Source organism: Equus asinus, chromosome 16, assembly GCF_041296235.1.
Source record: "Equus asinus isolate D_3611 breed Donkey chromosome 16, EquAss-T2T_v2, whole genome shotgun sequence".
Lineage (NCBI taxonomy): Eukaryota > Metazoa > Chordata > Mammalia > Perissodactyla > Equidae > Equus > Equus asinus.
Genome location: NC_091805.1, coordinates 4,352,882 through 4,376,757, shown reverse-complemented (window position 1 = coordinate 4,376,757; position 23,876 = coordinate 4,352,882). Strand labels below are relative to the sequence as shown.

Below are 23,876 nucleotides of genomic sequence, written 5' to 3'. Positions count from 1 at the left end.
TGGGCCGCGTGTGCAGGGCCGGCGCGTTCCTGGGGGCGCTCCCTCCCGCCGCGCTACCTGAGCTGTCCATGGTGCTGGCGCGGTCCTGAGGCTGCCGGGCGGGACTCCGCGCCGCCGCCCCGCCGTGCGCTCTCGGCTTGCCGCCTCCCCCGCCGCTCCCCGCACTTAAGTCCCCGTTACTGTCCACCAGCTGCAAGGATTCATAACCATCGTTGCTGGTCTTTTTCCGGTAGCTCCCGAGGAGGCTCATGGGCAAGCCCAGAGAAGGGGGAAAAAAATCACTCTGGGAGACGAAGGGGGAGGTGGGAGGTGCAAAGGGCGAAAGGGAGAATTTAAAAAGGTAAAAAACCATCAAGTGCCCGACATGACGCAGAGAGGAGGGAAAGAGGGAGAGGCCACCGAAAAAGAGCTTTGCGGGGCGCGGCGAAGCCACCGCCCTGGGCAGAGCGTGGTTCTGGGCGCCCCGCGCGAGCGAGCGGCGAAGGGAGGGAGGGCGCGGGCGGGCTGGCGAGCGGGCGGCGGGTGCGCGCGTCCTCGGTGCCGCCAACGCCGAGCCGCCGGCCCTGCGGAGCTCTGGGCCCCGGGCCAGCCACCCTCTGGCTGGGGAGTGCCCGGAAGCAATCCTATAGGTGTCGCCGCGTCGCCCCGCCGCGCAGCAGGGCAGCTCCAAGCGCGGCTGGCCTACGGGGAGGGAAGAAAAGAGAGGGAGTAGTGGAGGCGAGATTCTCGGGGAGGGGGGCTGAAGGTGGAAAATGGGGCAGAGTGGGAGGGAGGGTATTGTCCCGCGTGAGGTGAGGAAGAAAGGGGCTGGGTGTCTGCCTGGTAAGCTTTGGGGATGAGGGTGCTCCTTGGTAAGACCCAGACACGCCCATTTCGTATAACTTAGCCTATCTTTGCTAGAAGATTCGGCAAGTCAAAGCCACGCCGACGGTGACCGTCCTGGGGAACTGACTGGTAACTCAATTGAGCAGAAAAAGAACGCATGTTAAATGCCACGCTTACATGTACGCTAGGACAGAAAGAAACAGTAGTATTGTGCACATTTCCCAGAATGGGGATGATCCCTAAGTGAGGTATCAAAGAGCTGGCTGCTCTAACGCTAGGAGGCAGTTAGGGTCCATTTCGCCTAGTGAGTAGACGTGCCTCTTTAGGAACTCTTTGTCGAAGGAATAATGGGGGGTGGGGCCGGCAAGGTTGAATCAGGTGTAGTTTTGGTTGTGATATCACTCACCTTGGGACCTGGAGAAAAGACTATACCACTCAGCTGGCCTGAGGGGATGGTTGGGAAGGAGGCTAGACAAGGAATTTCTTTCCATTCTCTAGCCTCCTCCCCTTTTTTTTCTTTCATAATTCTGAGCAAAGAAAGCAGCCCCTCATTCTCAGAGGAGAATTTATCACGAAGTTAGTGAAGCTTAAAAGTCAGGGCCCCTTTCTTACAGAGCCTCTTTCAAGGATGTGTGCCCAATTTTATATGAGTGATTTTGTATTCTTATTCATAAAGAGGGCCCCCAACACTGCATAAGTTTCAAGGCTTACAAAACCTGGATATAACTCCAGTAAATATATTTGAGACTTAATAGTCTCAAAATGCAATTACCAAATGTTCATTTTCACCTAAAATAATAAGATCACAGAAGGATCCCTTATTTTCATCATTTCAGTTGAAGACCAGGTGAAAATCTTGTTTAAAAAATGATCCTTTTCTCTTTTAGGATTTGCAATGAGTAAGTGAGGAGCTTTTCAAAAGTCATTTGACAGAGTTTCATCACCAAAGCAAGAAAAAAGTGCATGTCTGTAAAATTTGCCTAAGCCCACACACGAAGCCAGCTTTGCTTTCATGGCTTTCTCTTGCTGCTGTTATTTTCATCACTTAAGGACATAAAATCAAACTATAGCACGTAAGAGGCTTCAGCCCAAATCCTGTGGGACCCAAAGAGTTTCCTGGAATCTCTAGCTCTATATAGGTCTACATAAAATAAATTAATTGGATTGAGAGACCTTTTCAAATGCAAATTCTTGTAGGAAAAGCATGAATCAGTTGAGACCAAGAGTGCTGTCTTCAAGATCCCTTCAGTCCTGGGAAGACCAAAATTCTCCGACCAGTTGCTTTCCTAACCGCATTATCTGATGAAGGTGTGGTCTGACCAGAATCACAAATCACAGTTAATACTCTTTTACAAGACCAAACAACTTGAGTGGTGGCAGTTAAAATTGTAATAAAATTTCAAACACAAAGTTTATACTTTCCATTTTCCAAATCTATTGCATTGAGCAATTTTAGTTACTCAACTGAAGTAATACTCTGTAAAGTCTAGCAACTAGATCTTTTCCAGCAACATTTTAAATAGCCTTTTCCTGAACTTCTCCTTCTCTTCTAAGTCATTACTGACCCCCGGGGAGAGTAAATACTTCGTGTCCATCTGTGCCTTGACAAATTCTGGATTTATAATCACTGGATTAAGAGGATTTAGAGAACACTATTTTTGAAAAGGGAAAATTATTTTCAAAAAAGAGTACTCAGTTATTTTTGCTCAACTGTTTTCAGAGTTGCAGACATACTGCTGGAAGAAATTATAGATGAAACATATGCCTTGTATTTTTGGATATCTATCTCTCCAGTTTACAAATTTTAAGAAAAACATGAATGGGATACAGGGACTATCTTTTTTTTGTCTTTACACTTAAGTTATCATAAATCAATTAAAATTATTAATAACCCTACAAAATTAGGGACACAAAGAACATATTAAGACAAGAAAATACAATAGCCAGATTAATTTACAACGGTCTAGAAACTAGCTTGGGGCTTAAGCTGGAATATACACCAATTTCAACACTAAAGTTTTCTTTACTATCCTAAAGATCAAATTCATAGAGTTCACTTATCCATGAAGATCTCACTTTTCTACTCTATAAAATAGAGCACCATAAAAATACCATCATTATACAGTTGAAGTAAGAATTAAATTAGTACCTAACACATACAGAGTAAGTACTTAAAAAATGTTCTCCATTATTACTATGATTGGCCTGGCTTGGGCACAGCTCTATCCTCAGTGCCTGACAGCCCTAGTTGCTCCATGGGAGAAGCACCATAAAGGTGAAGTATTATATTTTCCAGGGTTATGCTAATGGAAACTTGTCTGAGTGACTGTGAATGAAAACCCATGCTTAGGAAGGAAGGTGGCACTGGTAAAACTCAAGGGGAACATTCAGAGCCAAACTGTTCTGTTTGTCCAAGATCAAGGTTGCTCCCTAATTTGTTTTATCTCAAGAATACATCACACATGGGGCAGAGCCAAAGGATGCAATGTCCTCTTTGGGGAAGAGCATTCTTTCCCTTTTCTACTGCTGACTTCAGTCACTTTTATTAATTTGAAGATTATCCACCCTGAGGAATGTTCAGGAGCTAGGCTCCATGCCTCTGCATCCTCCCCAGCCCCAAAATGCTCTCCCATCACAGCGGATGTCACACGACTTTTGTGGTGGGGACAGAAGAAGACGAATATATGCCACAACCTACCTGGGATTCTGATCTGTGCTTTTTTATTTCCACGAACTATAATACATGGTTTAGATACATTATCTACATCTATATATAATAGATGGCAATATTATAATACATGGTAAGATGCAGGTTCTGGAACCATATTTCCTAGGATCAAATCCTACCTCTACCTCTTGTCAAGCTCAACGACCTTGAGCAAGTTACTTAACCTCTCTGCCTTGCTTTTCTCCTCCGTAAAATGAGCATAATAACAGTACCATCAGAAGAAGGTTGTGGTGAGAATTAAATCAGTGCCTAACATCTAGTATGTGCTTAACAAATGCTATCTATCATCACTATTATTGTTTAACTATCTTTATATGGATAAGTCACTTTTTCAAAAACACAGTATTCTATCTGTAAAATTAGGCTAAAATCTGCAGTGCTTAAGAGATTTATTATCATTACGATGCATGGTAATACAAAAGCATTGTGTATAATGTGAAGTGATTGTTCTGCCTTGAGTTTTTAGATATTTTCACGCTTATCTTATTAGATTTCAGACTCTTTGAAGACAAAAATCCATATTTTGCTCATGTCTGTATCCCCCATGATGCCATAAAGAGCACCTCACACTCCTTAGAGATTGAATAAATATCTACCGAATTAATGAATAAATAAAAATATATTGGTATCACCAAGTCTAGGGATTTTTTAAAAATATATGTTGTTGCCCACTAGTAGACTGTAAAATAAACTTTGCAATTCAGGACCATTATTTTAATAAAAGTGAAATAGGTCAGGAAGCATCAGTTTGGGGCAGATGATAAGATATTATTTCTTGAAGTATTGTTTTGGATTTGTGTGACGTGTGTGTTTCTACTCAATAATGACACAAATGTATTTCTCACTATGGGTCCCAGTTAGAAATGTTTGAACATCTATGTATGGCCAAACCTCCAGTACCGGGAGGTCGTAGTGTTCCCAGTTGTGAATGTCCTATATCCTGACATCTGAATTCACATGGATACTTGGACAAGAAAGAATTCTGGCTAACCAGACAGTAAATGAGGCAGAGCTTCTGTTCTGTTCTCTCTGCTGCAAAACATATTAGGGTCAGGTTTCTAAGACACACTTCTTCCATTTTCAGCTTTAACTAGTATAAATCAATGAACACTACTGAAACATTCTTTGGCAGCATGTCTCAATAAGAATAAGGCCTGTGGATATAGACAGTGCAACGCACTCAAACGGAGTGCTTGTTTGGCCCCCAGACGTTTTGTTTGTCCTACATTGTTGGGTTTTTTTTTTTAATTTTTAGCGTAGATGCCTTCAGAGAAGGTACACAGCTCCAGTTGGAGTGCCACGGTTCACCACTACTTCCCAGCGTACGACACCCAGCCTGCGCAACTTGTTCCCACCATCAGTCAGCCCCTGCAGGCATTTGAATTTGAGACCTGTGGCAGAGCGGCAAAAGCTGGAGAAGTAACAACACCAAGACAGATACCAAAAGCCACATCTTTAGGCCACGGTCCAGAAGAAAAAGCAAAGGACTGGGAATCCTCTCCTGACTCAATTATTAATCAGCAGAGAAGCCTTGACAATCATTCTCCTTCTCTTAGCAATAAAATTGAAGGTGCTGAACTACAGGATTCTCTCTAGTTCTCAAATTTTCCTATCTTCTCAAAACTTTAGTTGCCATTTCCCTCCTTCTCCTCCAAATGAAGCCCGGGGGAAAAACCATAACCATTTAAGTGTTGAGGTTGCAAAGGCCCAGTTAATCAAGGTTTCATTATAGGATGCTGCATAAATAGTGGCAGCTGTCAAGAGTTAAACAGAGAGCAACAAACAAGAGAGAGAGGAAGTATGCTGGAAAGAAAGGAATGAGGTGATGATATTTAATACAAGAAAATCTCAACTACTCCTACAATATTCCTTAGGATAGAGGTTGTCTGTTCCTGACGCCTGACAGAGTGCTGGGTCTCCCAGAAGACAGGACAAATCTTCCAGGCAGGGTGTATTATTAAAGATAACTCAATACCCTGAAACCTGTGCCTCCTCAAAGCTCTAGTCATAATAAAATCAACGGCCGCTGATCACTCACCATGTGCCAGGTACCATACCTACCTTACTCTCACCTTTCCAACAACCCTGCAAAGAGGACATCCCTTTTTTTTTTTTTTTTTTTTGGTGAGGAAGATTGGTCTTGAGCTAACATCTGCTGCCAATTTCTCTCTTTTTGCTTGAGGAAGATTGTTGCTGAGCTAACATCTGTGTCAATCTTCCTCTATTTTATGTGGGATGTCACCATGGCATAAGGCTTGATGAGCGGCATGTAGGTCCATACCCAGGATGCTAACTCGCAAACCCCAGGCCACAGAAGTGGAGCGCATGAACTTAACCACTATGCCACTGGCCAGGCCCGGGTTATGCTTGTTTTGAGGCAGACTTGGAGAGGTTACATAACTTGCCCAAGCTCACACAGCTAACTATCAGTGAAGATTCAAACTCCCATCTCTCTGCTCATGCTTTGGCCACTGCTCCAGTCTGAAGAGGCAATTCCAGGGGTCAAAGTGAAGGGTGGAGGATGTCTGGGTCATTCCTTGGATCTGACCTAAGTGCAGTCAGTGAAAAATGTTTGGGGCACCTTATGGGGATGACCTTTGCTTCACTACCCACATGGCAGGTTCCGCTCAGTGAAACAAACTTTTCAATTAATGTAACTTCTCAACAGGCAATCTTGTTTTGTAACCATCTGGCTTAGAAGACTTTCTATGTTGTTCTCCTGAAAACTGATACTTCGTTACTCTTCAGCCTCGTTTAAATCACTAGAAGGAAAAAAAATAACAACTTTATTTCCATTAAAAGCAACCTCCTAGCCTTAAAAAAAAAACTTGACCTCTATTTCATTCACACACGTGTATGTGTATAAATATGTATGTTTGCAGATTAAAAAGACATCAAGGCATGGTGGAAAAACCACTAGCTTTGGAGGAAAAAATACAACTATGTTTGAGTTCTGGACCTGCCACATCAAGTTTTCTCTGGTCTGCTTGCCACTCATAGCCACTTTCCCTTCTGTAAAGTCGAGGAGACTACCTGCCCTCCCTCATAGGAGGAATCACATGAAATAAGGCACGCGAAAGCACACAATAAACAGAAAGCCCCAGTCAAATGCCTCATTTCATCAGGTCTAAGAAATTATCCGTGTTAAATGTCACAGCACCAAGAAAGAAATATATACTAATAAAGTGTGACACACATACTATCAAATTTAAGATGCTTCAAGATTGCATAAATGTCAATATATTTTAAAAACTGTTTTAGAATTGATGTAACAAATTTTATTATTTGACTATATGTTAGCCTGAGAATATTAGTTGTCTATTTATAATTCAGACATTTTTAGCAACTCTGGTAGGTAAAGACAACATTCATCACATTCTTCCAGGCCTAGCACAGCACCTGTCAAGTAATAGGTGCTCAATAAGTATCTGCTAATCAGATGAAAATGCAAAAAATTGGGAGGCCATTTTTAGCTTACAGAAAAATTCACCATGGGTTTCCTTAGTCAGCTCACTTAAAACAGTTCCATTTGCTAACATTCAACTTACCCTTGACTTTTCAAGGACATGCTTGTGGAATAACAGTGTTACACCTACATTACCATTTCAAGAGTAACTCACAGCAGCACCTGTTCCCTTCATCCGTCATCTTACAAGTAGGGAAACTTCATGAACAGACACAGACAGACTTCCATAAGCTGGCTCTGTGCTCACTGCTCTCACTCTTGGGGAAAACAGTCTGAAAGATTTCGTGTGGTAAACAGTTCTCCAGCCAGGTGCAAATCCACACAGAAGCAGAAGTCTCCCTCAATCCCGGATATTCCCATGTTTGGCCCTGAGCTCCTTATATATGATTTTATGCTCAAGATGCGTAAAAGGTCGATACTTATTCTCTGTTGCCCCTTTGTGTCTAAAGGTTCTGAGCCCTAGAGCAGGTGGCAAACCCTCTATGACACCCCAGACAGAGGCAGAGCCAATTCTTAGGTGCTGAGTCTCCAGGGCACCAAACCTCTGCTGCCCACTTGACCACATCGAACTGGAGGGAAGGAACCTCATTTCCTGAGCACTAAATTAAGTGCCTGGGTTTTCACATATTTACCTGCTAAATGTGAAAGGTCTTTTGAGAAGGATACCATGCCCATTTCACACCCAAGGAGACAGAGCTCTGAAATGCAGCTGAGCATGGGCTAAGCAGTGATCATTAGTGTCCCCAATATTCCTTTCCATCTTCTATGCTAATAGAACCCTTGATCTTTAGCTGGGTACATGGCCATACAGTATAGAGAATGCAGATTTCTTTCACGTCTGAGACCTGCCACATGCAAGTTTTCCATAATCTGCTAGGTAAGTACATGGGACTAAGTTGTGGTCACTGTCATATAAGCAGAAATAACATGTGAAATTTCTGGTATGTGTCCTTAAAAGGGAGGATGGGCAGTATGCCCTTCTTGCATTCCTTTTCCTTTGCTTCTGCTGGGAATATGGCTCTCCAGCAGGTATCTTGGACCATGAGGTGATGTTGAGGATAGAAGACTTTCACAATGAAGCAGTAAGATGGAAGGAAGCTGATCCCCACAGAACCATGGCAGCCCTGGACTGATTAGCTCCAGACTTCTTAAAGGTGAGAGAGAAGCTATTTTGCTTTAAGCCATTATTATTTTGCTTTTTTCTGTTACAGGCATCCAAACCTGATCCTAACTGGGATAACTGCAACCTAAGCACTGGATTTCAGTTATTTATTTACCATAACATTTACCAGGAATTACACAAAGTCCACGTGGTCATGGACAAATTACGTAACTTCTCTATGCCTCAGTGTCCTCATCAGTAAAACAGCAGCATCTATAGGGCAGCCATTAGAATTGCATGATATATATAGTACAGAAGCACTTAGCATAGTGCCTGCATGTAGAGTTTAATGAATGTTATCTATTTTGTATTTCTTGTCATTGTCCTTCAACTGCTACACAGCTGAGCCTATTATGTATAATTCCAAAGCCAGGGATCTCTCCACCTCACCCTGCTATGCAGAGACTGCCTTCCTGGGCAGATCCAGCCCAGAGCCGCAGAACCCTGCCTATGTCCTCAGTGAGCTCCCTAGAAGAACTGCCCCTTCCTTGGGGAGTAATTCTCTTTCTTTGATCTGCTCAGATAATCTCAGTGTAGCCTGCAACATTTTAAGCCATCCAAGTTGATACAGAACTTAAAGCAAAGTATCAGCCTTTATGACACAGTGGTTCTGAGCCTATTTATTTCAATATGGGCAAATGAGAGAGTTTAATGCTTTCTCCATTGTGCTAAAAGTAAATAAGCAGCTTGGGCAATAAGTCAGGGCATCTTTATCTTATTGTTGTATCTTTTTACTTTCCATTACGGAAATTTTCAAACATATACAAAAGTAGAGAAAATGATATAATGGACCCCTTTCAGCATCAACAATTACTGAGTCATGGCCAATCATGTTCCTAACTACTTTTAAGCACATTCCAGACTTGCATCATTTCATGAGTAAATATCTCAGTATGTAACACTTTAATTTTTGGAAAATAACAGATTTCATCTGTACTAGAAGTGGGGCAGGTGCCATTCCACCTGTTTGCCAAGAGGCTAAAGCTATCCACCTGCTCCCTTTCAGGAGACGGAGAAACCTGCGCAACCTTCCCATTTCCCCATTTCCCAGTGGAAATGACCTATCATCCTTCCAGCTGCCTGTCCCCACTCTCAACTCCCCCATTCCCAAAACTCACCTCATCAAGCACCAGTAGGATCTTTGCCTTGCTACCCAAGAGACCTGCAAATCAGCATGGAATTAAGTTTTTCCAGAATAGGAGAAATGTATGGCATATTAAAGTTGGAAGGAGCTGTAAAGGGTAGACCATCCCTTTCAATATAGAGATGAGAAAATTGAGGCAGAGAATGAGCAAATAGATTCATGCTTGAGCTTTCTAAACTGCAGATCCAATTCTGTGAGTCAGCTGCTTAAAATCATTTGAGGATTTCCCAGTGCCCTGAGTCTCAGGTATTTAACATAAAGGACCTTCCACATTCTAAAACCAGCTACTTCCCTCTGGAGACTCAGCCCTCACCACTTCCCCTCTTCTCATCCTCTCTCTAAGTCAGACATAGAGCTTCTTTAGGATTTCCTGTTTGGCCAATTCCTGCTTGCACTTCAGATCCCTACATAGATAGCATTTCCCCCCAGGAAACCATCAAAGTTCTCAACACCAAGTTAGATACAATTCCATATGGTCCAACAGAACATGGTACATCTTGTAACATGGCACTTACAACACACTACATTGAAATTTCCTGTTACATATATGATTTCCCATCAGATTGTAAACTCCATGATGGCAAGGCCATGTTTGGTCCCTAACTCCATGCCTGACACAGCACAGACACCTGACAAATACTTGATACACAAATGAATGACTACTGCCCCTGGGAAGAGTGCATGAAAGACATAAGGGAAAAGTGCTCTGGATAGTGTTCAGCATCTAACGAAGGTTACCCATTGCAGTTCTTACTGCTTAAGGCCACAGAGCTACATATAGAGGACAAGTCTTCTGACCAGTGCCGGCCAGAGCTCTTAGAATTCCATCACACTGCTTAATATGAAGTCAGCCAATAAAGTTGTCACTTACTGCTATTTTCCTAAGTAAATAAAATCATTTCTATTGGGTTAAAGAAAGCACACTTAGACTTAGAACCTTTCAAAATCATTTTTGTTTGAAATTTTTGACTTTTTGATCTGAGTAGGAGATGCACACACTCCAGATCATTTTTCTGAAAGACTGATGGATCACCATTTTTAAAGAATATTTCCTTTAAGCCAGATGTTTATGAATAACAAAAGATGCCACTCCCATCTTTGCCTCTGAAATCACTATGACCAAGTGGTACAGACTATAGGGAACCATGTGTTGGTGAAAAATGAGATAAGGAAGGACTCAAAAGAAGGTGTAAGATGACAAATTACAAAACCAAAATGCTCTAGTGGTGATAAGTATGTTTTTTAAGCCCATTAGTACAAAGACCAACTATGGTAGAGCTTTTTTATGACCTTTAAAGCTCTGGCTGCAAGACTGGAGAGCAGAGCAGAGTTGGTTTTCAATTCAAGAAAAATGTACTAGGTGCTACCATGAGGCCAGTTTCCTTACCTTCACTCCCATCATGTGTCAGTGGGAAGCAATCTGGTAGGGAATAAAACAGCAAATTGCTAATTCAGTAAAACTTAAGTCAACACAAAGCCAATTTACTAGCTAGAACTCTCTTGCTATACTCAGCGTAGTAGTTAAGATCACGGCTTTGGAGATAGACAGACCTGGGCTTCCAGCCCAGATGTTTAAACTCTGGAAAAATATGTAACTTCTTTGAGCCTTAGTTTCCTCATTTCCAAATTGGAGTAATACTCCACTGAACAGCTGACTTATTAAATTAGCTAGGGCAGGTATAGTGTACATGCATTCTCTTACCAGCCAAGAGCAATACTCCCCTTCTCTGGGAAATCCTCCTCCTCTGTGGTTGGAATGAGAGCTGCCATGGCCCAAGGGTGGGTACCTGAAACCAAGCTAGGTGAACCACAGCCTTTTCACAGGAGTTTTCAATGTAAACCAGAGAGGGTAAGTCTCAGTCTTTCCCTAGTGCAAGGATGACAGGCAGGAGTTCAGGAACCATGCTTTCTGACACGTGGAGATAAGTGCTTCAAGAGAACAACGTTGCCAAGGAGGGAGAAGTAAATTTGAGAGAGGGAGAGAGGGAGAGGGGGAGAGAGGGAGGGGGGAGAGGGAGAGAGAGAGGGAGGGCGGGAGAGAGAGGGAAAACAGCATTTACATCCTAGGAACTCAAGAGGCCCAGATGTACCTCGACTCTTTCTACAGAGACAAGATCCCCCTTTTTCAATTCAGTTCATTCAAATTAGGTCTCTCACTTGTAACCAAAGAAATCCTACCTAATACAGTACTAGCACAATGCCTGAATCACTGTAGCTCAAAACACTGAAGTTACTGTTATTTGCTCACAGAATTGAATTATCACTCCTTCCCTACTTCACATACAGAGGAAAAATTAACACGACTAAATAAAAGCTTGCATTAGAAATTTAGTAAAAATAATAAGCTCCATGATATCACTTAGAATCCCTATCCATTCAACTAAACTGTCCAAACTTTTTTGAGCTGTAACTAATATTCACATTGTATGCTATGTTCTACAGAGAACTTCCACGTATGCACAGCACTGTCCAAGAGAAATGTAATGCAAGCCACAAATATGAGTCACATAGGTAATTTTTAAATTTCTAGTAGCCACATTTAAAAAAAATAAGAAGTAAACTAATTTTAAAAATAAATTTTATTTAATTCAATGAGTACAAAATATTGGCATTTCAACATGCAGTCAGGAGAAAAAGGTAACCAATGAGATATTTCAAATTTTTTTCATACTAAGTCTTCAAAATCCAGGGTGTATTTACACTTACAGCACAACCCAATTTGGACTAGCCACATTTCAAGTGCTCAATAGCCACTTATAGTTAGCAACTACCGTATTAGACAGCACAGATGTAAAATGTATCAATCTTCACAACAACTCTAAGAAGACTGAAGCTTTTGTGGTTACAGATAAGAAGACTGAAACTTAAAGAAATTAAGAAATTCGCTCATAGTCAACAGCCACTTGGTGCAAACCTTGGTCTTCGGTCTTCAAATTTTATGCCCTTTATCACATTATGCTGTGCCTGCAATAAGAACTGATATTCAACAGGATCCTGAAATACAGCCAGATCAGCCAAATAAACTAAGAATAACAATGTGGTTTCACCTATAAAATGACAGGGCTCGACAAGTGGTCTCTCAGGTACAAGAGCTATATTTTCTGATTGATTGCTCAGGACATAGAGCCTGCCAGTGGGACAGAGAAGCTCACGTAGGAACAATCCCAAAAGTTCCACAGTGCTCTACACCCACTGATTCATGAATGCAATTAATCTCTCACCGTCACAAATGGATGTGTTCCCTCCACCACACCTTCTTCTCTAACAAACTATTACTTTGTTCACGGAATCAAAATCCAAGCCTTTGCAAATAAATTGATCACTGAAACAGTCTGCAATGGTCTTCAATGTAACTTTAACATATGAGCTAATCCAGTAAAAATGGTTCTTTAATCAACAGGGAGAAATGGAGAGCACATAGCCTTGCCTACTGCCAACGTTCCAACCCTGCCACCACTTACAGCAGGGGGACCGCCCTTTGCTAAGCAGTCAAGGTCCACAGGTTAGGCTTTCAAGAGAAAAACAGGCATTGCCGATATATCTTAACCATTATCATTTTCTCCGGATCTTTTCACACAAAATCTATTGTTTGTTCTTTGCAGCAGCAAATGAATTCTTTATTGGGTGTCAGAATGTCAATCCTGAAAGTTAAAAGAAAACTTGCTTTTTAGTCTAGATAACTGTGTGAAAGTACTTAGTACCACGCCTGGAACACAGCAATTTATATCGGTTGCCTTTGCATCTTAGAGTAAGCCCGATTTTCAAGGAGTATTTAATATCTGGGAAAATACCTACAATATAATGTTAAGGGAAATTAACAACACAAATTTGATTCTAAAATGTGAATGATACTCTTAAAAGACATCTGCCTCTATACATGCATAGACAAAACAATGGAAGGAAATATACCAACACATTAACAGTGATTGTCTTTTTTTTTTTTTACTGCAGTCAACCAGGCTGATCTTAAGAGCACAGGCTTTCTCTAGTCAGTTGGTCCTGGATTCAAATCCTAACTCCATCCCCTACTTATCTGGGTGTCTGGGCAAGCTATAAAACCTCTCCAAGCCTCACTTTCTTCATCTCTACAAATAGAGGTAATGACAGTACCTGTCCCATAGGATTGAGGATTAATTTTAATGATATATGCAAAGCATCTGATGCACAACAGACGTTCAATAAGTGGCAGCCATTATTTGCTCTCTCGAGTCACATGACAAGGAGGGATCCCCAAAATTGCTAGGTTAGATTCCCTGATTCTGCAGACAAACATGAAGAAACCAGAGAGATTAAGTGATTTGTCCTAAGTCATACAGCTAGGTAGTGAAAGCTGGGATAGAACCCAGCCACCTAGTTCTAGGCAAGGGCCATGCCTACCTCATCACTGGTTGCAGCTCTGGAAACATCTTGCCATGGAAAACCAGAGAGATTCTGAGAGAGAGAGAGAGAGTGTGTTCTACAAAGAAGAAGATGGAGGGCCCGGCATACTCAAAAAACAGTTTGGCTTCCAAGTCGACCAAGTAACGAGATGAAGCTGGAGAAGTTGGCAGGGACCAGCTCATGCAGAACCCTTTAAATATATTAACAACGATTACCTCTTGACGGTGGTATTAGGAATGATTTAAGGGATGTTTACTTTTCTATGTTCTGGAAGACTGTTTGCAAATACGGCTGCAGGCATTCTCCCCCCGACCTCCCACCCCTACTCCTCACCATCCACTCACCACTTTACGACGCTACTTCTCATCTCCTCTCACCAAGAGGAAGGGTCTACTTCCTCACTCCCTGAATCTGGGCTGGCCTTGTAACTGGCTTTGAACAACAGAGGGTGTTATGGGCTGAATATTTGTGTCCCCCCAAATTCATACATTGTAGCCCTAAAACCCCTATGTGATAATATTTGGAGGTGGTGGCTTTAGGAGTAATGAGGTTTAGATGAGGTCATGAGGGTGCACCCATATTGGGACTAGTGTCCTTATGAGAAGAAGAGAGACCAGAATGCACTCTCTCTCTGTGCCGCCTCCCCCTGCCACCCCTGGCCATGTAAGGACATAACTAGACGGTGGCCAGGAAGAGGGTTCTCACCAGGAACCAAATATGCTGGCACCATGATCTTGGCCTTCCCAGCATTCCAGAACTGGGAGAAATAAATGTATGTTGTTAAGGCCACCCCCACCAGTCTATGGTGTGGACTAAAATAGATGGGAAGTGACACTGTACCAGCTCCGAGCCTGGGCCCTAGAGACCAGTGGACTTCTGCTTGCACTCTTGGTTCATCTTCTTCTCCAGGAGAACAAGTCCAAGCTAGTCTGCCATGGGATGGGAGACCACCTGGAGGAGCTGGCCTCGTCATCCCAGACATGTGAATGAGCCTCGTGACAGCCAAGCTCAGCTCAGATCAGAAGCACCCAGCTAGCCCACCTGCTGGCCAGCAGAACTGTGAGCTGAGTAAAAGTATATTGTCTTAAGCCACTAAGTTTTGGGATGGTTTGTTATGCAGCAAATCTAATTGTTAGATATGTGTTTTCTAGAGTTTCTACAATGAAAAACGTAACATTCATTTTAAAAAACAACCTTCTTCATAAAGAAAGGGAGGGAGGAAAGAAGAAAGAAAGATGAAACACAGCTCTGAGTTCATATCCCGCTCCACCATCTAGCGGCTGTGTTAGCCAAGTTATCCAAGACATACAGAACTTTTCTAATATTACCTACCTCACAGAGCTGCTTTTTAAATCAAAAGTGAGAGTACGTACAGCATTTAAGCAGGGTAACTTAACAGGCACTCAGTGCCTCTCAGATCTCTTCCTCACCCTTTCCTTCCTTCTCTCTCCGGCAATGCCAAGATTTTATGGAACTAGCTCAGCTTTATCCCACTCAACCACGCAATGCTATCATTCACTTTTTATTCTTAATGCATTTTAATCTCCTTTCCCAGACAAGATGATCCAAGATACTCAAAATCCATTTAATTACATCCTTATGTACCTTCAGCTTTGAAGAATATGTTAAATAAAGGAATGCTATAACTTCATTAATAGCTAACTTTTCCATGAACATTTTATCATGAATATTTCAAACATGCCAAAAAGTTGAAAGAATTTCACACAACGAATATCCACATATATGATAACTAGGTTCAACAATTGAAAATATTTTACCAGTTTGCCGTATCTAGATATTTGAGGATTTTGTTCTTTTTGCTGAACTTATGGAAAATGAACTGAGACATCATATTCACCTCTCAATTCTTCATCATGCATCTCCTAATAAGGACATTCTCCTACACAATCACAAAATTAATTATAATTCTCTGAAGTTATCTAAAATCCAGTCTATATTCAAATAGCCTCAATTGTCCCAAAAATGTCTTTTATAATAGCTGACTTTTAATAATAGTTTACATTTTGATAGATATGATGCTCACAACAATATTTTTAGGTAGATATTATCCCCACTCATTGTTGAAAAATTAAGTTCAGAATGCTAATTTGCCTTGCCAAATATAACACAGGCAGGAAGTTTGTGGCAAAGTGGTTATTTAACCTTATTTAGTGTTTAACTGTTTTCCATAGATCAAGCTGACATATGAACAAACGCATTTAAATTTTTTTAAATCAATATACTCTAAAATAACAAAGCTTTTAGAAGAAAGCGTAAAACAATACCTTTATGACATTGAGGCAAGCAAAGATTTCTTAAACAGGACCCAAAAAGTAGTAACTACAAAGCAAAAATTAATAAAGTGTAAAACATGACAGAATTTCTGTTCATCAGAAGACATCATTAAAAGAATGAAAAGGCAAGCCACATACGCAAGAAGATTTTTGCAATACATATATCCAAAATATTCATATCTAGAATATATAAATCAATAAGAAATCTTCAACTCAATAAGAAAAAGGGAGACAACCCAATAGAAAACTTGGCAAAAGTCATAATCAGGCCTTTCACAAAAACTAGAGACAAATGGCCAATAAACTGCTGGAAAGGGGCTTAACCTCAGAGTCATCATGGAAATTCAAATTAAAACGAGAGTGATGTACCACTAGCACCAACCAGAATGGGTAAAATTTAAAAGACAGACAGTCCAAATGTTGATAAAGATTTATCAACGTTTGATAAAATGCTGGAGCAATAGAAATTTCATAACCCGCTGTGGGAGTGAAACTTGATACAGTCCCTTTGTAAAACTGTTTGGCATATCTACTAAAGCTTAATATACACATACCTAGGACCTAGTCATTTCACTCTCAGTATGGAACCAACAGAAACAAGTACAGACGTGCACCAAAAGACACCTAAGAGAATGTTCACAGCAGTATATTTTTTAAATATATCCACACTGGAAATTACCCAAATGTCTGTCAAAATTAAAATGAAAAGAGTTAAGTGTTATATTCACTGGACAGAATACTTATAGCAATAAGAATGAATGAACTACAACCACCACCCAACGTGGACGTGGACGGGTCTCACAAATGTAGCACTGGGAAAAGAAACAAGAACAAAAGATTATAGAGTGAATGTTTCCATTTACACGAAATTCAAAAACAAGAAAAACTAATCTACAGGGTTAGACTTCAGATTAGTAGTTACCCTTAGCAGGGGTGGGAGGAGTGGGAGTGACTGGAAGAGGGCTTCCGGGTTGCTAGTAATGTCCTGTGACCTGATTTGGATGCTAGTTTCACCAGTGTATTAACTTCATACAAATTCATCAACCTGTACACTTAGAAGTTGTGTGCACTTTTCTATATACTTAACTTAAAAGTTTGCTTAAAAATGCAGTATTCTCAGGGCATACTCATACTCACACATCAATATGAAGAATTCTGAGGCCAAAATTTACCAGCCACATCTCTTGAGGAGACTCTAACTATGCCTGTGTGTGTAATGTTTTTATTTACTTTTATATACTGCCAATTTAACCTTTTTCTCAGTGCTGTCATTAATTACAAATTTCTCATGTTAGTGTTAAGCTTCTTGATTTTGTTTTTCCTTCAAACTTTTTAACCCTTTATTATGAATTTGGAGGAAACTAGCAACAAATTTTGGAAGATAAAAACAGAATCAAGAAAGCTGAACCCTAAGCCATCAAGCTGAGTTACAACATAGACCCCCTAAGGACACAGGATTTGGCAGCACACCTACCTCTGAGCCAGGGAGTGGGGGACGAAGGCAGCTAGACCCCCAGACCTCTCCCTCTGCTCATGCAGCTGAGCAGGTGCCATTCCCTGGGAGAGGGCTGGAGCTTTATTCTGTGGAGGGAGCATCAAGAGGCTCCTGGACAGGGGAACACGAGACTGAGGTGTTAAAACAACTGCTGACATTCTGAGAGCCAGGACCCCAGCATTCTTCCCAGCATTTCATGAGATGTGCTAGCATCCTCTTAAAAGAAATTAGATGGCAGAACAAAAGGAGGCAACCAAATGGGGAAGTACCTGTTCTTCATTCAACCTCTGAAGCTAAATGAAATGAGCCCATTACCCCACAGACTGAAAAGATAAAATGAAGGAAAGGAATACATACAATCGAGAGGAAACATCCACTCCTCTAGAGCCACCGAGGAAGGACCTTGGAAGAAGGAGGTAGATGAGTGAGGCCAAAATGAACTGTGGCAGTTTCTTGTTATCCCACTGATTCATGGACTATAACAGCAATTGTTTAATATTTCATGTATAAGCTCACCTTCCCCTCCACGTTTTCACACTGCACTCCCTCATTTGCCTGCAATTTCTGGATGGGCTTTTAATTTCTTTTAAAATTCTTTTCCAACAAATCTACCATCATTAATATCTGGGTTAGGTCTTCTAGAATATCTGCAAAGTAATACATGTGGTACCTCCAATCTAGCCCAACCTTTCATTCCATCTTTCACTCACTGGTTTATGCATTTTCATATGGGCCAGGAATTATTAAAGGATAATGATTTTCATGTGGGCATTAACTCTCACAATATGAGAGTTTCTACTTTTATCTAAAGAGAAAAAACAGCATAGAAAAGTAAGTTGTGGGATCAAAGAAATCCATATGGAATCCTAGATCTACCACCTACTAGCCATCTGACCTTGAGATTATTTCATGATCTTATCCTCAATGCCTTCATCAATAAAATGGGCATCTTAATACCTACCTCTCAGGGTCATCACTAGTTTTAAACAAGATAATACGTGCTAAGCATTTAGCATAATACTCAACACTGTAAAAGGCAAGTAAGCAGTAACTTTATTGTTTCTTAAATGTATTAATAACCTGCTTTCTATATCTAAGATTTTAAACCATATGCATCACCTCACTAGGTTACGTCAAGACCACCATAGCCCTCCCATCATTTCTGTTGTGGTTTTCTCCTTTTATCAAACAAGATGAAAGAGACAGCCCATGGGCTTTTCAAACTTCAGAAGTGATCTGTAGATGATCAGAAGAAACAAAGAAACAAAATCAGATGACCACTGTTCTATATAACTTGGAATTCTGCTCTTCAAATGGCTAACGCAAAGTACTAATCAACACAAAAAGTAGGTTCTGGTTGTAGGAGAGAACACACACACAGGAAGAATCAGTTTCATTCAGCACGTGTTGCTGGGGGTAGAGGATACATTAAGTGATTCCATAAACCTATCCTGGGCACTGACTGTGACAGGCATAGCGCTGGGCTCTGCGCTGGACAAATCCCCCCACCCCGCCCAAACCTAAAATACAGCACAGAATAAGGGGCATACCATAAGAGAGTGGGGAAAGGAGCTGTGGGGGTTTTGAGAAGGCAAAAATGGTTGGGGACACCAGGCGGACTCAAGGATTATTTCCTAATCATCTTATGTCACTGTGACTCAGAACAGTAGTGCATAGTGTGCAATCCATATCACTAAGATGGAGCATCTCATTCAGGTGACAGCTCAGAAAGGCTGCAGTTGAAAAGAGTCTTCCAGAAAGAGTAAATTTTAATTGACAGAAGACTAAATTGAGGAGGGGCACCACTTCTTATATTCCCAGCAAGGGAAGACCCCCGCAGATCCAGAGGAGGAAAACAAAACTGGCCAATCAGTATATTCATCTCCTGGCTTCAAGGGGGAGGGGAGGAGCTTAAAAGGTTTTTCACGTACACGAAATAGAGCCTTTTACTTAAAAGCCTGAGCTACTGAGATAATTCTGCATCTCCATGAGCGCTGCAGATAACGCATTCTATTGTTATGGAGCTTCCACTAACAGTCTGACCAACTTTTTTTCTAAGCTTCGGGAAAAAATTTCATAAAAAGCTTAAATAGAAAGGATTGAAGCATTTATACATACTACAATATGGATAAACCTTGAAAATATGATACGAAATGAAAAAAACCCAGACACAAAAGACCACATGTTGTATTATTCCATTTATATAAAACGTCCAGAATAGGCAAGTCCATAGAGAAAGAAAGTGGATTAGTAACTGCCAGGGGCTGGGGAAAGAGGAAACTCAGAGGAGTGGCTAGTAATGGGTCCCAGGCTCCTTTTTGGGTGATGAAACTGTTAAGGTGTTAGATAGTGGTGATGGTTGCACGACCTTGTGAATATACTAAAACCCACTGAACTTATATTTTAAAGGGTGAATTTTATGGTATATTAATTATCTCTCAAGAAAAGAAGAAAAAAAGCACATCAGGATTTCATTAGAAAATGTTCAACTCAATCTTTTTTTCCTAGCAGTGTAATTCCTCAGAAGAAATCTTACTCAATATGAAAAAACATCTCCACAGGACTCGTAACACTCAGAAAAGCCCAGTTGGAAAATTTCTATCATAAAACCCACTTCTCTCATTTTTACAGATAGAACAACTGAGACCAGAATGTGAACTGACTGACTCAAGGTGAGTCTGTGACTGGAATGCCAAGAGGGAAATTTCAGGCCTCCTGACTTGTAGGCCAATGGATTTTTCATTCCACCTGGCTACCTTATTTCTTTAAAAATCTAAAATAACCCTCCAATCCATAATAAACAAGGAAGATTATAAAAAAATAATTCCAAAACACAAAATGAAAAAGTCAATTTGCACCCTATCCACTATATCATTTATTTGCCCTGGAATCTGAATTATCCTCCCAAATCATAAACATATTGTCTTGTCAAAAGTAGAGTCTGAATGGTTAAAAATGCTAGTTTCTAAGTCTCCTTTTAATAACTGAAGGCCCAGTTATTATTATGAAATATTATGAATTTAACAGTATTTTGGAGACACTGAAAATGTAGAGAGTGTTTGGGAAGTCATATTAAGGGACAAAAAGAAAATATGATCTCAACAGAACACACACATGGATGTACAAACCACACACAGAAACGGGGTACACTCCAATTTACCAGCAACCATCTCATTTCTAAGGGATGGAGTGGCAGATGGGTCTACAGGTTTTCTCTGTGCTTTTCTAAATTCCCGTAACTTCCTTTGGGGAACTTTTCAATTACGTCATATAGAGTAGCTGCTATGTGTCAGGCACGATGCTAGGTGCTCTTTATGTATTACTTCTAATCTCACAATGACCCTATGAGTTGGGTATTACTCTTCCAATTTTTAAAATGAGGAAACCGAGGCTCAGAGAAGTTAAGGAATTTGTCCACCTTAAGTTTAAGAGGAAGGATCCAAATGGGGCTTTCTTTTCTTTTCCCTCTCTCCCTCCTTCCCTTTCTTCTTTCCTTTTTTTTTCTTTCTTTCCTCCCTCCATTTTACAGTAGGTATTGAGGGCCTCTGATGCACAAGAACTTCATCTAATAATTAAAGTGTGGGGGTGACATGAAAGGGAAAACTCAGGATGCTCTGTGAGTGTGTTATAAGGCAGGCCTGGGAAGGGACCCTGGAGTCAGAGAAAGCCATCCAGAGGAAGCTGCTACTGGGAGGAGTAGAACCCAGCTGGGCAAAGAGGAGGGTGAATATATTCCAGGAGAAACAGCATGGTGGGAACTCAAAATCCAGCCTCTGAGGAGGTAAAATGGATCCAAGATGACAATGACTTACTTCCAATTCCAAGCTACACAATGCGCGTGACTGTGTGTGCCTGTGCATGTCCACGTGTAGGCATGTATGTGCATCCGTGTATATACACACATAAAATACCCGCCCCGTCCTCAGTGAGCCAAGGGCCCGGAGCAGGAGGGGAAGGTGAGACGCTCCCACTGCCTCTTTCTCCTTACCACCTACCCCCGCCCCCAGGTAAGGTGAGACCCTCCCCTGCAGCCCCCTCCTTTTAGCACCCGTTCCCAGATTTTCCCATTTACTTCACAGCAGCAGGAGTCATACCTGGGCTCAATCTCTGCATTCCACCTCCACTCCCGTTTGGAAGAAGTATTCTAAATTTAAACCGCACAGCACCAAACTAAAAATGGCTTAGAAAGGGGGACAAACATACCTTGTGCTGGGCTCTTGTTAGATTTCACAGGCACGAATTACCCTTTTTTCTAAGCATACGTAGTCAAGTGATTCTTAGGTGATAAAAGAACCATCTCCTAGTTCGCATGAGACAAAAGTATCTGTTTTTAAATGACCAGGGAAGAGGCGGAAGAAGGCAGAAAAGGAGTAGGAAATTTAAGTGCTGACTCACGCAAGGTGCATTTGCGGTTCTGAGAATGTCATGCAGCCCTACTGGGAGGCAGGGGGGTTCCTCATCCGCTTCCTGAACCGGCCAGTCAGAAAGTGAGATGGAAGGCGTGGGTCCGAAGGCCTGCGTGACGGTCCTGTCCTGAGACACCCCCCAACTCCCAGGTGATTCCCCTTCCCAAGCTTCGGTTTCCTCATCCCTAATCATTTTAGGAATTGGAGGCTGAACTTGACCAATGGTTCTCAAGCTTTTTTGTCCTTGGCACTTTTTATTGTCTTTAACATTAAAACATTAGTTCTTTTTAAAATTGCTATCGAAGTGTAACAGACATGCTAAAAAATAATCAAATCACATGTTCAGCTCAATGAATTTTTAACAACTGAATGTATCTAAAAAAAAAAACACTAGCAGCCAGATCAAGTCACAGAACAATACAGCTTTGGAATAGGGACGCATATCTAAATAGGCTGGAAAATAAGAGCCAGTTTGTTTGTTTGATTTTAATAGAAAATTTGGGCAAACATGAAAAACACTTTCACAATTGGGTAATGCACCAACCCTTGGTCACTCTTCAGGTCTGTGTCACATTTGAGTGGAACTATTATCGCCCTGAACCTAATTGCTAGAACTACCCTACCAGATCTTTGAGAAGGAAGGAGAACCTAGTGCATAAGTGCCCAAAAAACCTGAGATGAAGGAGTGGATGAACTTAAGCTGCATTTGAGAGGCCGGGGACACGGCAGTGACATGAAGCTCATGGGTGCGACCAGCACTATGTACCACCATGCATCCCGGGAGGGATGTCGAAAACAATACCTACTCAGTCTAATTCAACTTCCAGCTATAATAGAGGGAATTGTAGCAGACCAACTGCTATGCTGAGGGCAATTAGAAAAGCCAGAAAAAATCCCAAACATCAGTTTGAAGTATGGTCATGCACTGCATTAACGACGTTTCAGTCAATGATGGACCACATATAGGATGGTAGCCGCATAAGATTAGTGCCATACGGCCTAGGTATATTGCAGGTTATACCATTCAGGTTTGTGTAAGGACACTCTATGATGTTCACACAATGATAAAACCACCTAAAGACACACCTCCCAGAACACATCCCTGTCATTAAGTGTCGCATGACTGTGACAGGAGAGCTACTAATCCGCCAGGATTTGAGCAGCCAGGTCTTAGATGGACGAGGCTCACTGAGGTAAGCCGAACTTTCTGAAGGCCCATTTTCCCCCATAGGGTATTTGCTCACTCTTGGTATAGGGCAAGAAGTTGAGAAGCCAGCAGAGGGCAGCTGCTGAGAGGCAGAGAAGGCTACAGAACTTCAGACACTCTTATGGGGCTGCAGAGACAGGAAGTGGAGGTCAGGACTGAAAAGGCACATCCTCGAGGTGCTCAGAGAAGCCTGATATGCCCTTTCTCCTTTAAGCATCGCTAACTGAGCTGCACAGGGCACAGGGCTCAGGAGCCTAGGAGAAAGGAGATGAAAAGCAGAATGAAAGGATTTGCAGAGCAGAGTTTTCAGTGGATTCACAGTACTAGGAAGACAAAAATTGGAATTTAGGGCCTGCCGAGGGAAAGATCTCAGGCTCTCAGTCAGTCCTCCTGGGGGCCTGGAATTGGGGAAACCCAGAAGCAGACCAAACCTTAAAAGTCTGCAAAATGGCCTTAATCAGACTGAGTGCCTGACTAGGCTGAGGTGATCTCCCTTCTACTGAGGGCAAAGAATAGGGTAAATACTCTCAAAAGAGAGACGACATCATCCAGAGCATCGTCATACACAACGGTGGACATGTAATAAAAACTTACCAGGCCTATGAAGAAAGAAGACCAAGAAGAAAAATAGAAAAGATAAACAGACTGACAAGGGACCCATACTTTCGAGTTATTAAACGTGGTCTTTAAAATGACTGTGATTAATATATTTGAGGAAATAAATGACAAGATGGAGAATCTATATTTTAAGATAATCTAACAAAAATTC

General features: G+C 41.5%; 1 protein-coding gene across 8 annotated transcripts in view; it reads right to left on the bottom strand.

Annotated features, from left to right (window-relative positions):
- Positions 1 to 23,876, bottom strand: part of DNAJC6 (DnaJ heat shock protein family (Hsp40) member C6) — a 133,889-nt gene that overhangs the window by 89,209 nt on the left and 20,804 nt on the right. Inside the window, exon 1 of one of the 8 annotated variants that reach the window (XM_014852989.3) lies at positions 58 to 474. The exons of the other annotated variants lie outside the window; for them this stretch is intronic. Within the exon in view, the coding sequence (XP_014708475.2) occupies positions 58 to 352 (295 nt within the window). The 5' untranslated portion in view covers positions 353 to 474. Of the gene's footprint in view, positions 1 to 57; positions 475 to 23,876 lie in introns of those variants that run through there. 8 annotated transcript variants of the gene reach the window in all.